Source organism: Drosophila innubila (genome assembly GCF_004354385.1).
Source record: "Drosophila innubila isolate TH190305 chromosome 2L unlocalized genomic scaffold, UK_Dinn_1.0 4_B_2L, whole genome shotgun sequence".
Taxonomy (NCBI): Eukaryota; Metazoa; Arthropoda; class Insecta; order Diptera; family Drosophilidae; genus Drosophila; species Drosophila innubila.
Genome location: NW_022995372.1, coordinates 20,029,493 through 20,049,003, shown reverse-complemented (window position 1 = coordinate 20,049,003; position 19,511 = coordinate 20,029,493). Strand labels below are relative to the sequence as shown.

The window sequence follows — 19,511 nt, the reverse complement described above, 5'->3', positions numbered from 1 at the left end:
GACCATGAATGAAGTTCATATGGAAACAATGGCATGCTTTTGGTTCGCGTGCAGTTGACAGGCAGCTAATTGATTTGATCCCATCAAACATGATTATAGGTCCGCCTGGAACAGCAGCGATGGCACGCAGGAATGGGGTGCACCTTTTCGTGACTGCAACCTGTTGACGGGTCGCTGGTTATGGCCATTCCGCATATCCCTCACCGAGCACCGAATCAAGTGAGTCTCCTGCCAATATAGAGCACTCAATGTTCATTAATACATTTAACCTTCCTTTTAATGCAGAATTGTGGCAGCTGCATTTGTCGCCGCTGATGAGGATGTGTGCAACGATGGCCTGGAGGAAGTCTTTGGACGACGCCATGGGTAAATTTCATTAAATAAGCAAAAGTATTTTTAGCTTTACTATGCTCCTGGGCAAAGAGCTTGATTGATATTTCCTATCGACATGAGCTGCATTTTATGAGTACACTGCGACAAAATTCAACATTTTTCCAACACTGACTGTTATTTACACACTTTTTCAAAGATACATTTTTGGTATTTATTTTGATTCTGCATCAAAATTGCCATCACCGTCCATTTTTGTCATTTGACACTTTTTCAATAACTTCAAGCCTTCATAATTTTGTAAAATCTTAACCGATTTTTAGCGAAATGTTAGTTTTATCTAATTTGATTCTGCATTTGATTTGGAAACTAAAATTTTTTTCCATTCGCTCAGTGTATAGCGCATCAATGTCCTACCATTTTCTTAGTCCCCTCTGCAATATAGTATTTGATCCTTTCAGCTGCGATCGTAACACCACATTTTGCCTGGTGACTGAAAGTAAACCGATGGCAACTCGAGATGTTTACACGTGTCTGTGCCGCGAATCCTTTTACCTGCCAAATTCCACACTGCAAGGCTTTCGCGGTGATCTGGCTGAGCTGAGCGAGGGCTTTGATAACTTCTCCTGTGTGCCGTGTCCAGGCGCTTGCACAAACTGCGATCTGCATGGCGTTTGCCTCACCTTCCAGGAGGAGGATGCACTCAACATAGATGCCTGTCTGCGTCTACTTGTTGCTATTGTTTTGGCCGCGTGTATTCTGTGCTGTGTCGTCTTGAGTGTCATTGTGTTTAGACAACGCAAATGCAGGGTAAATCCACGAATATATTTTAAGTTTGCCAGTTAAGCTTAAGCTCTCCATTTTCAGGCAATTGCCTCGGGAATGTGGACTGTGCTGGAGACCATTCTTCTTGGCATTGTTTTACTTTATGCATCGGCAAGTATTAGAAGATTTAATTTCAATTCATGTAAAATAATCGCATCCCTTGCAGGTTACCGTCCATTTCTTTCCCGCCTCCACCGAGAGATGTATACTGGAGCCTTGGCTACGTGAGATTGGCTTCATCACTTGCTATGGCGCCATTATATTGAAGCTATATCGACATCTCGTCGACTTTCGCACACGCAAAGCTCATCGCTGGGTGTTGCGAGATGTTGATCTGCTCAAGTATTTATGCAGCATGGTCTTTGCTGTCATTTGCTATATGGCTGCATTTACCGCCTCATCGATGGATCTGCTGGAGAGCGCTCAGCTGGAGAGCTTACGGGAAGCCAGCACCAACACTTGTCATCCCCTCAAGTGGGAGCTCGTAACACAGGCCAGCGAGATGCTCATACTGTGCTTTGGCCTCCATTTGGCCATTGCCAGTCGCAATGCCAATACACAGTTTCGGGTGAGAATCGCTTTTGAGATATAAATATCATATAAATACTACAAAAAAAACACTAACTACCTAACACTACTTAACTATCTAAACGGTAACAAATTTCTATAAAAAGTTTCACTACTTAAGAGTCGGTGAAAATTGAAAATTTATTGCATACTTTTGTGCTGCAGTTTAAGTAATACTGACATGGCTTTAAAAACTACATTATTCAAATGAATATTAATTATATGAAGGGAGTACATTTAATCGCTTTAACAAAATTAGATATACGTTTTATAATTTTATTTCGCTTTACTACAGTTTCAATTTAATCCATTTACAGGAGCGACAATTTCTGGTTATAACGCTGACGATGGAGTTTCTTGTCTCGTCCAGTTTCTATTTCCTACGCTTCGTCTACTTGCCGGAAATGAGTCCCAGCGCCATTTTGTTGGCACTATTTGTGCGTTCGCAGCTGACGAATAGCTTTGCGTTGGGTTTGATATTTGTGCCAAAATTGTGGTATCAACACAAGCAGGTAACAAATAGAGTTTAACAGTTTACAATTGTGTTCAGTTTAATTATGATTTTCAATTAACTTTTCTGTTCATCATTAAGATTTATTTCTTGCTAACAAAGTGCGTCCAAAGATTGTTCGAATACCGTAATAATACGAAACGTATATACATACAATTAATAAATAAATATAAACAAATATTTATTAGAAAGTTGAGATAATCATAAATTATGTACAAATTTGTGCTCATTTGTCCGCAGTCATCGTCGTCGTTCTCGTTCTCGTCTCCGACTTGGTTCACGTAAACTGTAAATTGTTAACTTGTACTCATATTTGTATTTGGTATTGACGTATGGTTGGGGAAACGATTTTTGTAAACAACTAATATATTTAAAAAAAAAAAAAAAAAAAAAAAACATTTGAACTAAATATGTATAAAAACAAATTTATAAAAAGTCGCAGAAGAAAGCTATTTGCTAAGCTAACATAATTTCATATCTTATGATTTTTGTTTTGTGAAGTTGACTTTTTGGTTTTGGAAGAATCCAATTTTAGAATTAAGCTAACATTTCATGAATTTTAGTCAAGCTATGAAGTTGCTGCAAGTGTCCAGAATGTGTTTTCTGTACTGTACTATTTGAATTTGATTTGATTTCATGTTTCACTCCATTGAATTCCATTCCATTTCATCCCATTTGCAATTATTGTATGTGTTTGCTAACTGCACCCAACTTTAAGTTGCTCAACTGTACACGTTAATCAACACTGGCCGCATGCCTGACACCTTAGTATTGTAATTTGCATGTCTTATATATTCTTAATCATTTTACAACAACTAACACGACAATATAATGACAAAAATCGGTTTCCTTTAAAATACCCAACATGCATACCAAAACTATAGAGTATTTCTTTTAGCCACACTACTTATCATATGTAACTGTACCTATCTCTCTGTTTATTCCTAACCGTGTTCTCTGAAATTAAACTCTGGCTAGTCTCTGTCTCTGTCTATCCAGCTCTTTAACTAAGTAGTTGTATTAGCTAAAGTCCAACAACGATTGGTCGTCGTTACTTATGTTTAGACTTTGACCCATGTTTATCTCATTTACAGCACAACAAGAGACACAACCACGCCCAATAAACATAAACATAAACATAAAAAGAACATACACTCTACAAAATCTACAAAAAATCCAAGTTCCATACACAATTGACACGATGCGCACAGAACTAACTTAAACTTTGAATTCTCCTATTCTTAACTCACTCTCTTGTTTTGCTCCTGAGTTCGATTTCCGTTTCTGTTGCTGTTTCGATTTCGATATTTGTTTCGGTTTCGGTTTCCGTTCGCTTTCGTTTTACTTCCTGAGTGTGGTTTGCGGTGTTTGTTGCATCTTCATAGCTTGCAGGTTCGTTCACTTGCGTACGATCTATCAATGCGTTTACCTGTGGATGCTTTCAAGGGTACGTCACATGACGCCGGTCAACGCTTGGGCGGCGGCTATGCGGGTCTATGTCTGGGCGATCCTGATATTGGTGAGCTGACCATATCCGAAATGAGTCCCGAGGATATCCGTGCCGAACTTAAAAGGTTTGTGCTTAAATTCCAATCTCAATCAGAGATCGTAAATAACATATAAATCAAACACTTTTCCCAAAAGTGTCTGAGTAGTAACAGCTTAAAATAACACTTGCACAAGCTCACAAAAATAATGTGCTTAAGATATATTTACGATCGCTGATTTCACTTTAATTCTGTATCAATTTCACACAATTCAAATTTGCAGACTGTACACACAACTGGAGATACTGAAGAACAAGACCCTTCGTCAGGATAATCCGCATATTAGTAAAAGACGCGGGGGTCGCAAGACGGGTCATCGTCGCTTCTCATTGCAAGTAAGTGACTGAGGACTGACTGAGAGTGTAGTTGTCGTTCTCGCTGTAAAATACATGTTCATCATGGGCCAGAATAGCCAGTGAAGAGAAGGTCTTACTTCCAAAGCAAGTCTAGTTAAATAATTCAATGTCTCGAACTGAGCAACAATTTAATCCTTGTGCCCCAAGAAAGCCTAAGCTCTCCTATTTCTACTATTTTCCTTAAACTCTATTCACTTGTTAAATCTTTCTGTGTGAACATATAAATATTAATATGAAATATATCTATATAAATATATATATCATTGTTCTTGTCATGGCTTGTACTATATAAAAACTCAAACCCACCAACAAAAACCAATATCTAAATGTAGAAAAAGGGCAGCAAAGATAAGGTAAGAATTGTCGGTCTCTCACTGTAACATACTCGTAAAGCTAATCATAAAAAAATAAAACAAATCCTAACTATGTGTTGTGCCTAACCAATCGAAATGCGCACGTTTGTTTATAGCGCCTAACTCTACGTAACATATCAATAGGTCTATTAACAAAAAATACTTAGCATGCGAGCCTTAGCTTTCCAAGGCCAACAAAATAAAAAACAAACTAAATACATTACCTAATGTACTTGTCTCCTTTATACATTTCGAGTCTGTTCCAAGCGTCCCTACTAATTGCATGTCCTCAAATAGCACTGTCGTATGTCTACAATTTCAACTAAAAATACTTAAAACTTAAAATCTAAAATAACTAAGCAAATATATGCACTTAAATTGCAATTTAAAAAAATAAACAATCGAGTTAAACTTAAAGCAATTGAATAATATGCAAACAACTTTCACAGGCTTTAAGTGCCAAACATCGCAACAATAAGAATCATCAGGATAATGAAATAACCGAGGCAGAACCATCACCTACACCCGAGGACTCAGTCTGCAGTGGGGAGGGACCGACCGATACCTATGCTGAAATATCGGGCATATCGCATTCAATGCTATCCCATTCCATGGTCTCTCATTCCGTTGTCTCGCATTCAAAGTAAATCAATGATATGCGGCTATCCCACAAAAATTGTATATAACTTTATGAAAGCAAAAATAAAAAAAATCAATATATACTACATTATATATGTATACTATTTAAAATAATATGTATGTAACTGAGAATTAGGTGCAGCATTATAACAAATAGCGCAACAACACAAACAATAAAAGAATTACTTTAATTTTGCAATGATGATAAAAAGGCAAATGTTATAGAATGAAAGATGAGCAAAATATACAAACAATACAAAACATTACTTTATTTTAACAAATGGAATAGAAAGTGTTGAGTACTTAAATAAAATGTGCTTGAAAGCAAACATTTTTGTACAATTTTGATAAATTTTTAGAGCTGTTTTTTGTGCGTGTGGTCTAAGTTTTGTTTTGGAAAAATAGAGCAAACGAGTTGTGTGACAAGAGCAAAAGAAAAAGTGACAAAAAATAACAAAGATATTGAAAAATCAGAGCCCACCTGTGTAGGTAACATTAAACTGTATAATCAAATAAGAAACCGATCACTTGTTTGTATATTTGTTATTGATTATTAATTTAATTTTTACTGTATATTTATCTCAGTAACTTAACTATTTTAGTTAATGCCAACTAAGTTCCTTGAAAGTAACTAAACACAGGCGTGTTCCCAATTTCATTCTCAACCCAAGTTTCATTCAAAGTTTGGGCTGCTATAAAATTGAAAATTGAGAACAGGCCTTAAAATAATTTGCCCGTAATTTGTATTCATAAAGTGAAGTAAATTAAAGAGAATTCCTAACGGTCGATTGATGACCAGCTAAATCATTTAATCAGCGATTAATCAGTTGGAAATTTGAGCTTATAGGCATTAAACATACTAGAGAATTTCCCCAAATATTAACATAACTACACAATCGAAACCTAGACTTAAACTATGTATGTACTTTAATAACTTTAATAATTGCATTGTAAAACCACACAAGCTATTATTTGTATATATACATTATATATAAAAGATATATACGGATAGATTTGCAATTCTGATGTATGCGCATAATTTACTCGTACATTGTGAGAGCAAAGCCACAAAATACCAAAGAGAGGCACTTGTTAACTTTGTGACAGAGCGAACAAACAAAACAGAAGCAAAAAACCAAATATTGTTGTATAATTTTACAAAAAAAAAATTAATATTAAAATGAAGGAAAATAAGCAAAAAGTGTAAGAATTGTTCAGAATGTTAGTATATAGTTAATAGTTATGAATAATATTTAGTCAAGTAGCTGAAAGATTTGTCCAAAACATTTTTCACATTCCGATTTCGAAAACTTCAACGCATGTTTAATAATTTTTGAGTAGGTTATTTTTGAAAATTCTAGTAATTTACCTATAAAATATATACATTTGAAATGTGTTTGATAATTACTCGTATGCGAATCTATTCCGAATTCCACTTAAAAATACAAATTTAACAGAAAAGATGAAAATAAAAGTTATGGAGAATTATTTTCTGTGCTCCAAAAAGTAAGCTATGCATTTTTGTAATGAAAACCTTTTCAAAGTGGAATTCAGAATAGATATGTTAATATAAATAAATAATTAAGAAAGACTTTTTGACGCTCGTTAAAAATTAATGAAAGCGTAATATTTTGAATATAAAAGTCCAGCCAGACATAAACGCCATATAAGGATACAGTACATAGGCATTTATATGTGGTATATAAACATACGAGTATTTAACACACACACATTAAGTATAAAACCAAAAATGCATGCAACAAGTTGAGCATTTAAAAAAAAAAAAACAACTTTTTGATTGCGTTTGATCAAAGGGTTTGTGTAAAAAAATATATTGATGAATTGAAAAAGAAAGGCAAAAGCAGATGGCATATACAAGTACATATAAATATACATATATAACTAAATTATATTATATATATAAATAAATATACATATTTATTATGTGTGTGTATCAGCATTACAATAAACAAAAGCAAAAGCAAAAGATGAAGAAGAAGCAGGGCCATACTAAAATTAGTTGCTCATTGCAAATGATAATGAAATGAAATCCAGAAACCAAAACAAACATTTTGCAAGTGTGATAGTGTTCATAATATTCGTTCATTGTAATTAAAGTAATAATAACTAAACTAATGAGATGATAATGAAAATGTGTCATAGCAATTAAAATGCATTAAGCGTTGCGTTGTCTATATATACAAATATATACATATATGTGTATTCCCGATTAGGGTAAGGGTAAGGGGGGTTTAAGACCTGTGGTTAACTACAAATAACGCAAAAGCAAATGCAAATTGTAACGCAAATACTTTCAAAATAAATTACAAAAGAAAATTTAAGAGCGAAAACAAAACAACAAAATAAAAGAAATGGTACTAATAAATATACATAATGATTAAATCAAATATAATAATGGTTGTATTTCTTTATGATATTTATCTATGGAGTTGCAGTATTTTTTTTTTTTGAATCTGTAAGACCTTAACAGGCAACATATAACGTCTTAAGAAATATATATATATTTATTTCAGATCAGCCTCGATTTGGAACCGGCCTTAAATATGTACGCGTGGATCTTAGAGACTGTCAGAGCTAGAGATCCTTATTTGATACGCAAATTGACATACATACCTTGATTCCAGGAAAATCTATTAAAAAAAGAATATAATTGCAAATAATTCATTATAGATAAAGATTAATTAACTAAACTAGAACTTTTATAATGAAGCGAAGAAAAGAAACCTGTCTTTCATTTTAAACGAGTCTAAATATTATAATATTACTACAAGTCGGACCTTTATTCGCATCTATTTTATATATATCTCTTGGTTTTAAATATAATTGAAATGTGCTTATTGCTCGAATATTTGAAATTGTTTTATCGCTTTTCGTTAGATTGTAATTACATTCAATTACATACACAATTATTAATTTTGGTATTAATTACATTTACAGTTATAGTTACAGTTACAGTTATAGTTACAGTTTAATCACTATTTACTCACTTTGCTTGCTTTGTTCGCCTTCATTTCGCAGTATAGTTAGTTAGGATCTAGCATTTAGTACGTATTGTTTACTTTTCAACAAGTTTAGTTTCGTTTTATTTCAGATTTCAATCGCTTTTGTGAAGGATCTTTTAGTTTAAAGTAAATTATTTAGTTGCGGTTAGAGAAAAGCGAGTTTTGCAATTTGTTTTTTTTTTTTTGGTTGCTTTTTGATCGTCAACTTGGTTTATTAAAACTTAAAAAAATTACAATAATTAGTAATTACTTAGACTTTATTTTGGTTTTACATGCGCTTCGCATTTTGTTGCTGTGCTATGTGCCATTTTAGGTAGACTTTTTGTTTGAGTGTATTATGCATTAATATTAGTTGTAAATTATACATTATACATTTATATAACACTAAGTATATTTGTTTTTTCTTTCCTCATATTGTTTTTGATGTAAAAATTTACAATTTAATCGTTTTGGTATTGCTACAGTTAAGGTTTTAGTACATACAACTTGCAAGTAAATTAATTGATTAAAAATCGTTTAAATGTTTATTTTAACATTATCAATTATTATATTACAAAAACAATTATAATTAATTATAAAATTAATATTATTATGCATAAGCTTGTTACGTTACGACTGTTTTCTTTTTCACTTTTCGTTTTGTTCTTTTGTTTTTTAAAAGCTTAGTTTATAAAAAATTGTTAATAATTGTTATATATATACATATATATATTGTATATGTTTGTTGTTTTTTAAACTAGTTTGGCGCGTAAAGCTGTTTTGCGTTTTGCATAGATTTCTTTCAATTTCAATTTGCTCTTAAATACTTTTTGTCTTGCGTTCAAATGCGCTTAAGAAACTTAAATAATTTAAAAACAATGGTTAACATTTAGAATGTAAGAACCGTTAAAACCGATCAAACAAAATAAAATAAACAAATTAAAATCAAAAGCACTAATGTAATTAGTTCATAAACAATTTTTAATTTAACGTAAATAAATTTAAAGCCAAAACAAACGAGATCCTGCTCGTATGCAAATTAAGCAAAGCGTTTCATTTTTAATGTTTGAGTACAAAATTTTGAAAAACTTTCGTATTTTTCAATCTTGAGAATAAATAAACTTGTTCGAATAAGTGTGCGTGTTATGTTAATTTGATTTTATGCAGTTATTTTCTTCCTCATTTCTATTCTTTTCTATAAATTAATTTAAGTTTTGCGCGTAGAGTTTTTACCTTGAAACAATTTCAAAAAATAATATTTCCACAACAGTAATAAAAAATATTTCTCTTTATATATGTATAAATAATATAGATGTAAGTGTGTGTGTGTCTGTGTGTGTCTGTTTCTGTGTGGGTGTGTGAGACGGCGCATGTGTGAGTGTGCGCGTTTAAGGTCGCTATAAAAAAGGATTATCCGTTAAGATATAAAGTAATATATGCAATAAAATCTCAGGGAATAACAAAAATAGGTATGTCATACAAATAGAAAATCGAAAAATAATCAAAATAATAAGAATAATAATTAATTAAATTGCAACATTTACATAACCAAATCAAAAAATCGATTGCATTTAACTTATAAACAATTAAATGGTACGCCATTTCTGTAGTACAATTTGTTACTATATATCATTAGTTAGCAAAAATTCTAATTTAGAGTCTAGCAGCACTTTGAAGATTTGCCAGTCGTTGGTTGCTTGCTTGCTTGTTTGCTGCTTGGGGCATGGGTTTGGGCCATATTGGAGCTTGGTTGGTCAGCTTGAATCGGCCACCCTTTACAGTGTATCGTCTTTGAAAACGTCTTTCATTTACTTTTTGTTGCTTCACTCTTCACATTCTCCTCAATCCATCTCCATCTTCATCTCATCTCCTGAATCCAATTCGTTTTGTTTAAGCCATGTTGCTTGGTTTCTTTGGGTCAACTATTGAGCGCCCCCCGTTGGGCCTATCCTAGAGAGGATGCAGCTTTGTCGTGTGCACGGTGAGTGCGCTGCGTTGCGTGAATCGTTTGTCACAGTACGGACAGGTGTACGGCTTTTCGCCGGTGTGTGTGCGTATGTGTTTCGTGAGATAGTCCTTCACGCTGAAGGACTTCTCACAGTAGCCACAATGAAATGGTTTTTCACCTGCAAAACGAATAAAATGCAAATATTGCCAATATTAACATTAACATTACGCCTGCATCGACTGCAATTTCTGGATGCCGTGCAGTACCAAAACTTTGTTTGATATAATAGGTACAGTATTTATAAGATTTGCACGTAAAAATCAAACTAATTTTATAATATATATGTGTACATATTTTGTTGTTTGTGTGTTAAAATGCGTTCGAGACATATTATTACGTAATGAGATGAGGCGGGCGATACGATTAGGGCTTCTATATTTCTTTTCATAATTTACTTTACACTTGCTGTAGATTTTCAAGATCAATTAATTCAAAGTATTATTACAATTGTTGAAGCAATTAATTAAAGCTTGAATAAATCAAAAATTTCTTAATTCCAAATTCGATTAAGTTTGTTTAAGTCAAGGCTGCAAGCCAGTTCTGAACACAACCTCGTAGAACCGGTTCGGTTCGGGTTCTTAAACAGCCTAAAGCGGATCATGAAACGAAACCTTGAAATTATTCACTTTGCGAACACGAACCTAAGCCGAACCACTTTCTAAAATTAAAGGTTCGGTTCGAAAAACAAATAATTAAATAAACTTAATGTTTTTCTAATGACGCAACTATTTGAGACTTCGGATAAAAAAGGTCATATTTAAATCTTCAAATAAATTTTAATGAAAATTTGATTTGTTTTAAAAAAAAAAATGTAATTAGTTCAAAATGTAGTGAAATGTTTAACAATAAATATATTTTTTCGTATAGAATTGAACCAAGGTTCGAACCCAAACCCAAACCCAGGGGGTATATAAACCTATTCGCGAACCGAACCGATGTCTCGCTCTGTGGCTAGAACCGCCGAACCGAACCCTTAACAAAATTTTTGATGTTTGCAACCTTGGTTTAAATATAAAATAAATGTGATTTCTTTATAGAACCGTAAATTAATTTTAAAACAATTTTTGTTAAAAAGCACACAGTCTGTGCAAAAACTGTGAAAATAATCAAATTAAAAAATTTGTGCTTACAAAATAAAATCTACTGCAAGATGGTAAAGCTCTCATTTTATTTGGTTATATCATATTTGAATTTTGTATTCAATATCAGTACTGACTAAATGGAAGACTATGGCAAAAAAAATCAAGTATAGATCGTAATGTGAAGTGGACATTTTGGTAGGCGTGAAATTTGGAAAACATGCGACCCCCAACGCAAACGCAAACAGATCAAAACTGTACATTTTTAGATCATGTGGTGTCTGTGTCTTCTGTGGGGGTGCTCTCTTCTTCTCTCTTTGCCATGTTCTTCAGCGTGTGCGATGGACGCTTCAGCTGAGAAAGCAGCGAGCGCGGTGAGAGCGAGTTTTGAGTATATCGAGTATGACAAATGAGAATGGAAGGCATTTTGCATAAAACGAAATTCATTTTTTTTTTTGTATATTTTTTTTCTTTAGCTTACAATCGTTTTTTGTGTGTGTTTTGGCACTTGAACGAGTCGAGTTGATTGATTGATTGATTGATTGATTGAGTTGATTGACTGAGTTGATTTGAGAGTTGATTGACTGACTGAATTGATTTGATTTGAAATATATATTGCTTCTCACCCGTGTGAGTCGTTAAATGTTTGTTCAGGTAATCCTTAACAGTGAACGCCCTGCCACAATAGCCACATCTAAATGGTTTCTCACCTGTATGTATGCGAGTGTGCTGTTTTAGTGTATTCGATTGAGTGAAGGACTTGCCGCAGTAGGAGCACGTGTAGGGGCGTTCTTTGGGCGTGGCGCTGTTATTTTTTGGTGGTGGTTGTTGTTGTTGTTGTTGTGGCGGAGTAAATAGAATTTTTTGTTGCAGTGCAGGGTAAAAATAAATGAAAGAGAGAGAAAGAGAGAGAGAAAAAGAAAGATGAGAATCATATTATTAGTAACATTCATAATTAATTAATACACATTTGCACACTTAATGAGAACACAACATTGGAACGCATGGGCCACGCCCCCATGGCACATTGAGGATGCGCCCATGCGTTCTGCCTCAGGACTGATCTTAAGGAAAACAAACAAAAATATAAATATATATAATCGGTTAAGGTCAATTGGTAAAACAGTTATTCAACAAATGACGCTACTATATCGGTTAACTAATATCTAGACAAACTCTAAGAATTCTCCCAAAGATTTGTTAGATTTCAGTTAATCTACGCAGCGTCTGGAGTGTGTCTGTCTGTATGTGTGTGTGTGTGTGTTTGTGTTTGGGTGTGTCTGTTTTTGAATAGATTAGCATATAAAATATAGATTTACTCTGCTTCGCCCGTGTGAATCTTGCGGTGCATGGCCAACGTGCCGGGAGTCTTGAATGTTTTGGGGCAATCGGGACATTTGTGTCGTATCTTGTGGGCCAGATCAGCGGGCACCGTTTGTGTGCTAACCAGCACGCTTGTTGTGGCACCAGTTGTGGCACCCGGTTGCACGCCAGGATTCGCTTGTATGGCATAGACAGGCACCGCGCTCACAACATCACCGCTATCGCTCAAACTGAGCGGCTCCTCCTTGATAATCACCTGCGAAATAGAATGCTTGATAACATATGTATTCTATATATATATATATATATGCATATATATGAATAATGCAATCACATTTTGCAAACTTGATAAGAATTCTACCTGGGGATGTGTTACTGTCGCACCATTGCCGTTCTTTAGCAGTTTCACTGTAAGTGGCGGCACCTTCAACGTTCCCGGATCACTTAAATCGTCTTGATGCTGTTGCTCTTGCAGTTCACGTTGTCGTTGTTGTTGCTCCTGTTGCTCAAGATGCTGGTGATGGTGTTCCTGTTGCTGTTGTTGTTGTTGCTGCTGCTGCAATTGTTGTTCCTGTTGCAACTGTTGCTGCTGCTGCTGTTGTTGTTGCTGTTGCTGGTGTTGCTGCTCTTCGGGCGTCAGTCTCATATCACGCGGCGCAATGGCAGGCAGATCATCTGGTGTCACCGGCGCCTCTTGGTGCTCCATAAACGTTTGCTGGCCAGCGGCCAACATCGCCGCCGTGCAGACAGCACCACAATGCGAGCATTTGTATTCATTGGGATTCTGCGTTAACGAATTCACCCCATAAATGCTACAGACAATGCAACGTGCCAGAAATGCCGTTGTCTGGTGCGTCAACCGATGGTGTTCATCCACCTCCAGTGCACTACCAAACTTATCATCACAGTTGGCACACGCATAGCTCGGCTTCAGTTGCTGCTGTGGCTGCTGCTCGAGCGTTGCAATTGTTCCCTGGGCATTCAATGTGAGGCCATGACAGAGTTGCATATGATCCGCTGCATGCTGGGCACGCTCGAATTGCTGATGGCACATGGGGCAGTAATGCGAACTGATGACATTCGGATCCATGCTGAGATTGGGCAGAAAAGCTGTCTTAAGCGTATCCATGCTGTTGCTGTTGGGGTTGCTGTTGTTGTTGCTGCTGGTGATTGTTGCTGCAGCTGCTGCTGCTGTAGCTATTGCAGACGATGTATTGTTGTGGGCTATCACGGCGGCTACTTGATGCGTTGGATGATCCTGCTGTTGTGGCTGCTGTTGTTGCTGTTGCTGTAGTTGATGTCGCTGTTGGTGTTGTTGGTGTTCCTCGGGGCGTGGCAGACGCAATTCCTGTGTGTTTGTGGTAGACTTTAACATTTCTCACTTCGGCTAGCTGGACAGACAGTCAGGCAGGCAGTCAAGCAGGCTGGCAGGCTTTATTAAGCTTTTTGCGTGTTAGTGCTTTCTATATATATATATATATATATATATATATATATATAATGTATTGTATGTGTGTGCGCACCTTTCCAGCAGTATCAACAAAACAATGGCCACTGTAATGATCAATTCCAGCGCATTTCAATTTCTGTGTTAAATTGTAAAGCAAAAACTACAAACAAACAAAAATGGCAAACAAACGAAGTTTAAGAATTTGTACTATTATAACAATGATTGAATTTAGAAAAAATAAATTCTAAAGTCTTTTTGGTCTCCTATTGGTAAGGACTTGAGCAATGTCACTAAATCTTTAATTATATTTTTTTTGAAATAAGCTGAACTTAATTACATTTTTAAGTACTATAAAACACTATAATAGATCAAGTATCAAAAGATAAGCTTTTTAAGCGTGTTTTTTGTTTTAAAAAAGTTGCTTGACTAACATTATAAACACTGTATTTATACTTATTTAAATACCCAGCATAAAAGCTGCGGATGCAAATCCTTTCTTATTAGACATACAAATGATTCAAGTTGGAATTCTACAAATTCCGGCAAGAAGTTCAGCAGTGGCTCATACAGGGGTGCCACGGAAAGCGAATAAAACCGAAAATTTCCTAAAAATGTATGGAGTCTTGGGAGATTTTTGGTTGCTTTCTCTTTCTTTGGTACCCCTGATAATGATATGTCAAATATGAAGAGCATCTCGTCGTAATTCGATACCTAGCATACGAGCTGCGAATAGAAATCCTCTCTTATCAGACAGCTTCCAATTGGAACTGTGTAAATGCACAGCATACACCCGCATATATACATATGTACATATAAGCATGTTTGTTTGTCGAAAGGAATTGAAATTGTGAGAATCTACGTGCTAAAAGAGAATTGCAATGCGATGCGGCCATGCTTGTAGAAAAGCGAATGAAGAAAGTCACAGCGAGATTCTACTGGCTTGCGGCGAGATAACAATTAATAATAAAAAAAGCTTTGGCTGTGTTTGTTGCTGTCGCTGCAGCTGCTGCGGCTGGCGACTGCGGCGGCGAGTTGGAAAGGTGACAACTGAAATGCGCGCTGTCCTTTTGTTGCAAGTGGCAAAAAAAAACAACACAATAAAATAGTACAGAACTGAGCAATCGCAATCAGCAAAAGGCGGCGCAAATTAAGCGTAAATTAGCACAGAAAATATAAAAAATAATAATAATTTTACGAGCCCAGCGGCGGTGGCGGCGGCTCTCGCCTCGCGCGCAAAAACGAAACGAAATTGGAAATCAGTTGGCACTGTCGCCTGCTGTTGCTGCTGCTTCTGCTTTCTGCTTCTACTTCTACCGATCTCTGTGTCTCTGTGTTTCTCTACTTCTGTGTTCCCCCAAGTTTGACCCCCAAGTCTCCCCCCACACACATGGGACAGGCAATGCGTTCGAATCGAAAAATTTTTTTTCGGTCCGTCACTGTCATATTCTAAATTCGGAATTCTATTTTGATTTTTTTTGTGGTGCGTTTGCTGCGAGTTTTGTCAGGCCCTTACCAGCGTTTTCACGTATTGCACTTGTGTTTTATTACGGCCGTTTTTATGGCGAAATTGCCAATCAATCCAACAACATTTTCTTTGTATTTGTACAACAAAAATACATTAACTTTTCACTTTTATTATTATTTTTGGCGAAAAATGTACAAGTACAACAAAAAGTATCGACGACATCGATACTTTTGCATATTTCACTTTCCACCAATATTCTACTATCGATAACACAGAGCATTGGCGTTGCCACATGGGCAATTGTCTTTAACCACTGTTGCCAACTTAGCTATTTTATAGCTAGTTCTGGCTTTTTTAAATTTACTGAAGAAAACAACGATCGAAAATTTAAATTTTAGTTCATGCAAAATTTAAAATGCAATAACTTTGAAATTAATTTACGTTTTGATGAAAATTTAAAATTCGAAATTCAAAAAAAATATATATATAGTTTTAATAAAGTTTGAAGCTCGTCAATCCAAGGGGAGAGAATCTAAAAATTAAATTCTTATTAAAAGAAAAAAATATCATAAAATCAAGAAAATTCCAACCAAAATTCTTCAAAAATTTTCAAAATTCTAGCTTCACAAATAAGAAAAATTTCAATTTAGTCAAATTTTCAAAGTTGCAACTAAATTTTTTATTTTATTAAATTAGAACAAGTTGCCAGATCGGGAAATTCTGTAGGGTGCATACGCATATAATCCGAGCCATATCAGTCAGCTTTCTGTTGTGTAGTAGTTCAGTGCACGTTGGAGCTACTAGTTCGATAGGACTTGCTCATGACATTTTTGTTGTTAAATTACAATTAATTAATTTTCTAAAAAACTGTCTGATAATTTTCTTTAAATTAAATTGAAAAAGCTTCTTCAAATTTGTAGCTTTAATTTGCTATGTGCCGCTCTTTGGGCCGCTCCTCCTGAAAAAAAGATAAAAAGGTTTGAGAACAAGGCATATATTTTGGCGGTCATTTTGTATGAGCCTTTCACTGAGGTAGCTGCGTTCTTTCCAAAAAATCTCAAAAACGTTCAGATAACTTTTTTTTAAATGGTCCCATTAGAAAGGTGAAATTGTAGGCTTTAATCGTGTATCCCGTGCAATGCCCTCTGAGCTTAGATATTTAAGAAATGGTGACAATGTAAACTTATTCACTTTTTATCTTTACTTGTTTTACCCAATTCAAAAGCTGAAATAGCCAAAAAAAATATTGCTAAAAACTAAAAATAAATAAATTTTTTACAATTCTGCATCATTACTTTATTGATTTAATGTCGAAAAACATTTAAAAATTACGAAATTCATAACTGGTTCCGACTCATGAACCAAGTTCCGTTTTTCGTTGCTGGCGAACCGTTGCTAACTTGACGCACATCATATCTAAATGACGTACAATCAGGGATTTAGTTCGTTCGTTCACTTCAGTTATTAGTTCAATAGAACTTAATCCGAACGATTCGATGCAACTCTTCGTTCTTGCTTATTTCACAACAAATGCTAATAAGCTTTTTCTAAAGAAAAGGAAGTATTAATAGGCGAATTTCGATATAGTTGGCAATTGTTGACATACTATATTAAACGACCAAGTAACAAGCTTGGTCAGTCTGAGAGATATTTAAGAACGCAGCAGCTCAACAAATCCAGTTTTATCGAATAAAAAAGTGACAAAAAGTTAGTTTGTGTACTTAAAATTAATGTGATTGTTGTGAACTAAAAGTTTTTCTTTTTGATTACAGAAGACAATGTCGTCCCCGTGGTCCAAGGTCAGCAATGAGCCTGTGCAGACGGCCAGTTTGGCTGATATTATGTCTGAACAATATGCACATCAACTGCACGACAAGGAGCTCAAACAACAACAAAAAGAAAAGAAACAAACGCAGTGGGAGAGTGAGGTCCCTTCTCCTGCTTCTCCCAGTTACTCGGATATAGCTGGCACATCGCAAAATACACAGATTCAAGCCAGCAACGATGCTGACGAGTGGGAGGATTATTCGATGTTGCTGAGCGGAAAGGAGAGATCCGATAAGATATCACCAGAAGTGCTAAAACTGCTTGAGGATGAGGCTGAATCGGATGCAGTTATTGCCCAGATGCTTCAATCACAGTTCGATCACGAATACAACGAAGAGCTGCGACGCATTGAGCGACAACAGAATAAACAATCCAAGATTACAGTAACTCTCAATAAATTCCTGCGCGACGGCGATGCGGAATTCCTGCATGACACTGAAGCCGATGATGACTACGAGGAGGATGAACTGGAGCGTCACAAAAGGGACTGGGATCGATTTGAGACAAACGAAAAGATTCTGGATGCCATACCCAAGTGTGGCTTCAAAGTGGACAAAGAAGGCGAGATGATAACCAAGCATGATCCTCAATTATGCGGCGTACGCAATGCACAGCGTGTCATGTCTTTCCCTCCTGAGTTTCCCACCGGCGATGCCGCCTGCTTTGACATGAAGCTGTCCAACAAGGTGCGTATTGTACAATAGGCACCTCAAATAAAAAACTCTGATTATTTTTGTAAAAATTTAAAAAACTTCGTGATTTTGCTGACAATATTATTGATTTTAAGTTTTCCCAATTTTTGCATTCCCAATTTTGGTTATTCTTATATTTTTACTATCCAATTTTTCTTTTATGACAACATTATTCCTTATTATGCTGATCTGATTTTAATTTTTTAAAATTAAATGTTGCCTAGCTTTCTTTTACTTCTTTTGGTTATCAAATTTTGGTAAAAATAAAATCTATATTATCTATGATATTTTTGAACAGGTCTTCAATCAACTGAAAGCGTACTCGAGACGTGGACGCGCCGATCGAAAGGAGAAAGTGGCCACAGCTGAAATGGGCGTGGATGCAGCGACGCGTCTACTGCTCTACAAACTGATAAATAATCAAATTCTGGAGCAGATTAATGGCATCATATCGACGGGTAAAGAGGCGGTCATACTGCATGCCAACTCGGATTCCAGCTATACGGGTACAAATGAGCACGGACATGGCAATGGAGTGTTAATGCCGGCGCATTTACTGCCCAAGGAATGCGCCATAAAGATATTTAAGACAACGCTAAATGAGTTTAAGCAACGTGATCGCTATATCAAGGACGACTATCGATTCAAGGATCGCTTTAGCAAACAGAATCATCGGGTTATTATCAATATGTGGGCAGAAAAGGAAATGCACAATCTGATGCGCATGCAAAGCATTGGCCTCAATGTTCCCGATGTTGTTGTACTGAAAAGGCATGTCCTTGTCATGCGCTTCATTGGCGACAATCACAATGCGGCGCCCAAGCTGAAGGATGCCCGTCTGAGTGTTGCTGAATTGAGCTGTGCCTACGAGGAGATTGTGGCCGCCATGCACAAGCTATATAACGAGGCGAACTTGGTTCACGCCGATCTCAGTGAATACAACATACTCTGGTTCGAGGGCAAGTGTTGGTTTATAGATGTTGCACAAAGTGTGGAGCCGGAGCATCCCAGCGCCTTGGAGTTCCTCATGCGCGATTGCGGCAACATTGTCAACTTTTTCGAAAAGCGTGGACTCTCCAATATCTATACCAAGGAAGAGCTCTTTGAGTTTATTACCGCCCTCAATGCGGAAACACACAATGCAGCGATGCTGGAGCGAATTCATACAAAGGGCGCCTCCATCAATCAGGCAACGGTGCCCAATCAACAGGAGTGTCCAGATGAACTAAAGCCACTGGAGTATCCCTTTGAGTTGGCCTGGGAGAAGTCACAACAGGATCGCGAGGCGGCAGCAGCGATGCAGCAATTAAAAGTAAAGGACAATGAAGATGAGAACAACACAAGCAACCACAACAACAACAGCGCCAAGTGTGTCCAGGGACAATCTTAAGATGTTAGTTATTTTTACCAATATTTGGCAAAATGGCAATGCTAGTCTGCCAGTCAGTCTGTCTGTCTCGATAACTGTATTTTGAATTTGTAAAATTCGATATTAAAGAATTTAGAGACTTAATAGCTTTGATCTTGAATATCAATA

The 19,511-nt window shown here is 35.9% G+C and overlaps 3 protein-coding genes across 9 annotated transcripts in view; 2 read left to right on the top strand and 1 right to left on the bottom strand.

Moving 5' to 3' along the window:
• LOC117782208 (probable G-protein coupled receptor 158) overlaps positions 1-5,185 on the top strand; it is a 25,275-nt gene extending 20,090 nt beyond the window's left edge. Inside the window, exons 5-14 of the mRNA XM_034619218.1 lie at positions 100-219; positions 286-366; positions 792-1,140; positions 1,198-1,266; positions 1,322-1,723; positions 2,040-2,234; positions 3,626-3,807; positions 4,004-4,115; positions 4,469-4,489; positions 4,939-5,185. Of these exons, the coding sequence (XP_034475109.1) occupies positions 100-219; positions 286-366; positions 792-1,140; positions 1,198-1,266; positions 1,322-1,723; positions 2,040-2,234; positions 3,626-3,807; positions 4,004-4,115; positions 4,469-4,489; positions 4,939-5,136 (1,729 nt within the window). The 3' untranslated portion in view covers positions 5,137-5,185. The remainder of the gene's footprint in view (positions 1-99; positions 220-285; positions 367-791; positions 1,141-1,197; positions 1,267-1,321; positions 1,724-2,039; positions 2,235-3,625; positions 3,808-4,003; positions 4,116-4,468; positions 4,490-4,938) is intronic.
• Positions 455-19,511, top strand: LOC117782209 (serine/threonine-protein kinase RIO3). 2 transcript variants are annotated; one of them, XM_034619220.1, is made up of 4 exons: positions 455-466; positions 11,042-11,044; positions 17,228-17,968; positions 18,273-19,511. In XM_034619220.1, the coding sequence occupies exons 3-4, from the start codon at positions 17,234-17,236 to the stop codon at positions 19,362-19,364; spliced, it is 1,827 nt and encodes a 608-aa protein (XP_034475111.1). In that variant the 5' UTR covers positions 455-466; positions 11,042-11,044; positions 17,228-17,233; the 3' UTR covers positions 19,365-19,511. The 2 variants fall into 2 exon arrangements, with proteins under 2 accessions (XP_034475111.1, XP_034475110.1); XM_034619219.1 differs by lacking the exons at positions 455-466; positions 11,042-11,044 and adding an exon at positions 16,970-17,162.
• LOC117782210 (chorion transcription factor Cf2) lies at positions 8,569-15,705 on the bottom strand. Of its 6 annotated transcripts, none has more exons than XM_034619222.1 (6): positions 15,504-15,705; positions 14,064-14,094; positions 12,902-13,972; positions 12,537-12,829; positions 11,844-12,022; positions 8,569-10,256 (listed from the first exon to the last, which is right to left on the bottom strand). In XM_034619222.1, exons 3-6 carry the CDS (start codon positions 13,913-13,915, stop codon positions 10,081-10,083), a joined length of 1,662 nt encoding a protein of 553 aa, XP_034475113.1. In that variant the 5' UTR covers positions 13,916-13,972; positions 14,064-14,094; positions 15,504-15,705; the 3' UTR covers positions 8,569-10,080. The 6 variants fall into 6 exon arrangements, with proteins under 6 accessions (XP_034475113.1, XP_034475115.1, XP_034475117.1 ...); XM_034619224.1 differs by having other exon boundaries at positions 11,928-12,022; XM_034619226.1 differs by having other exon boundaries at positions 12,902-13,888.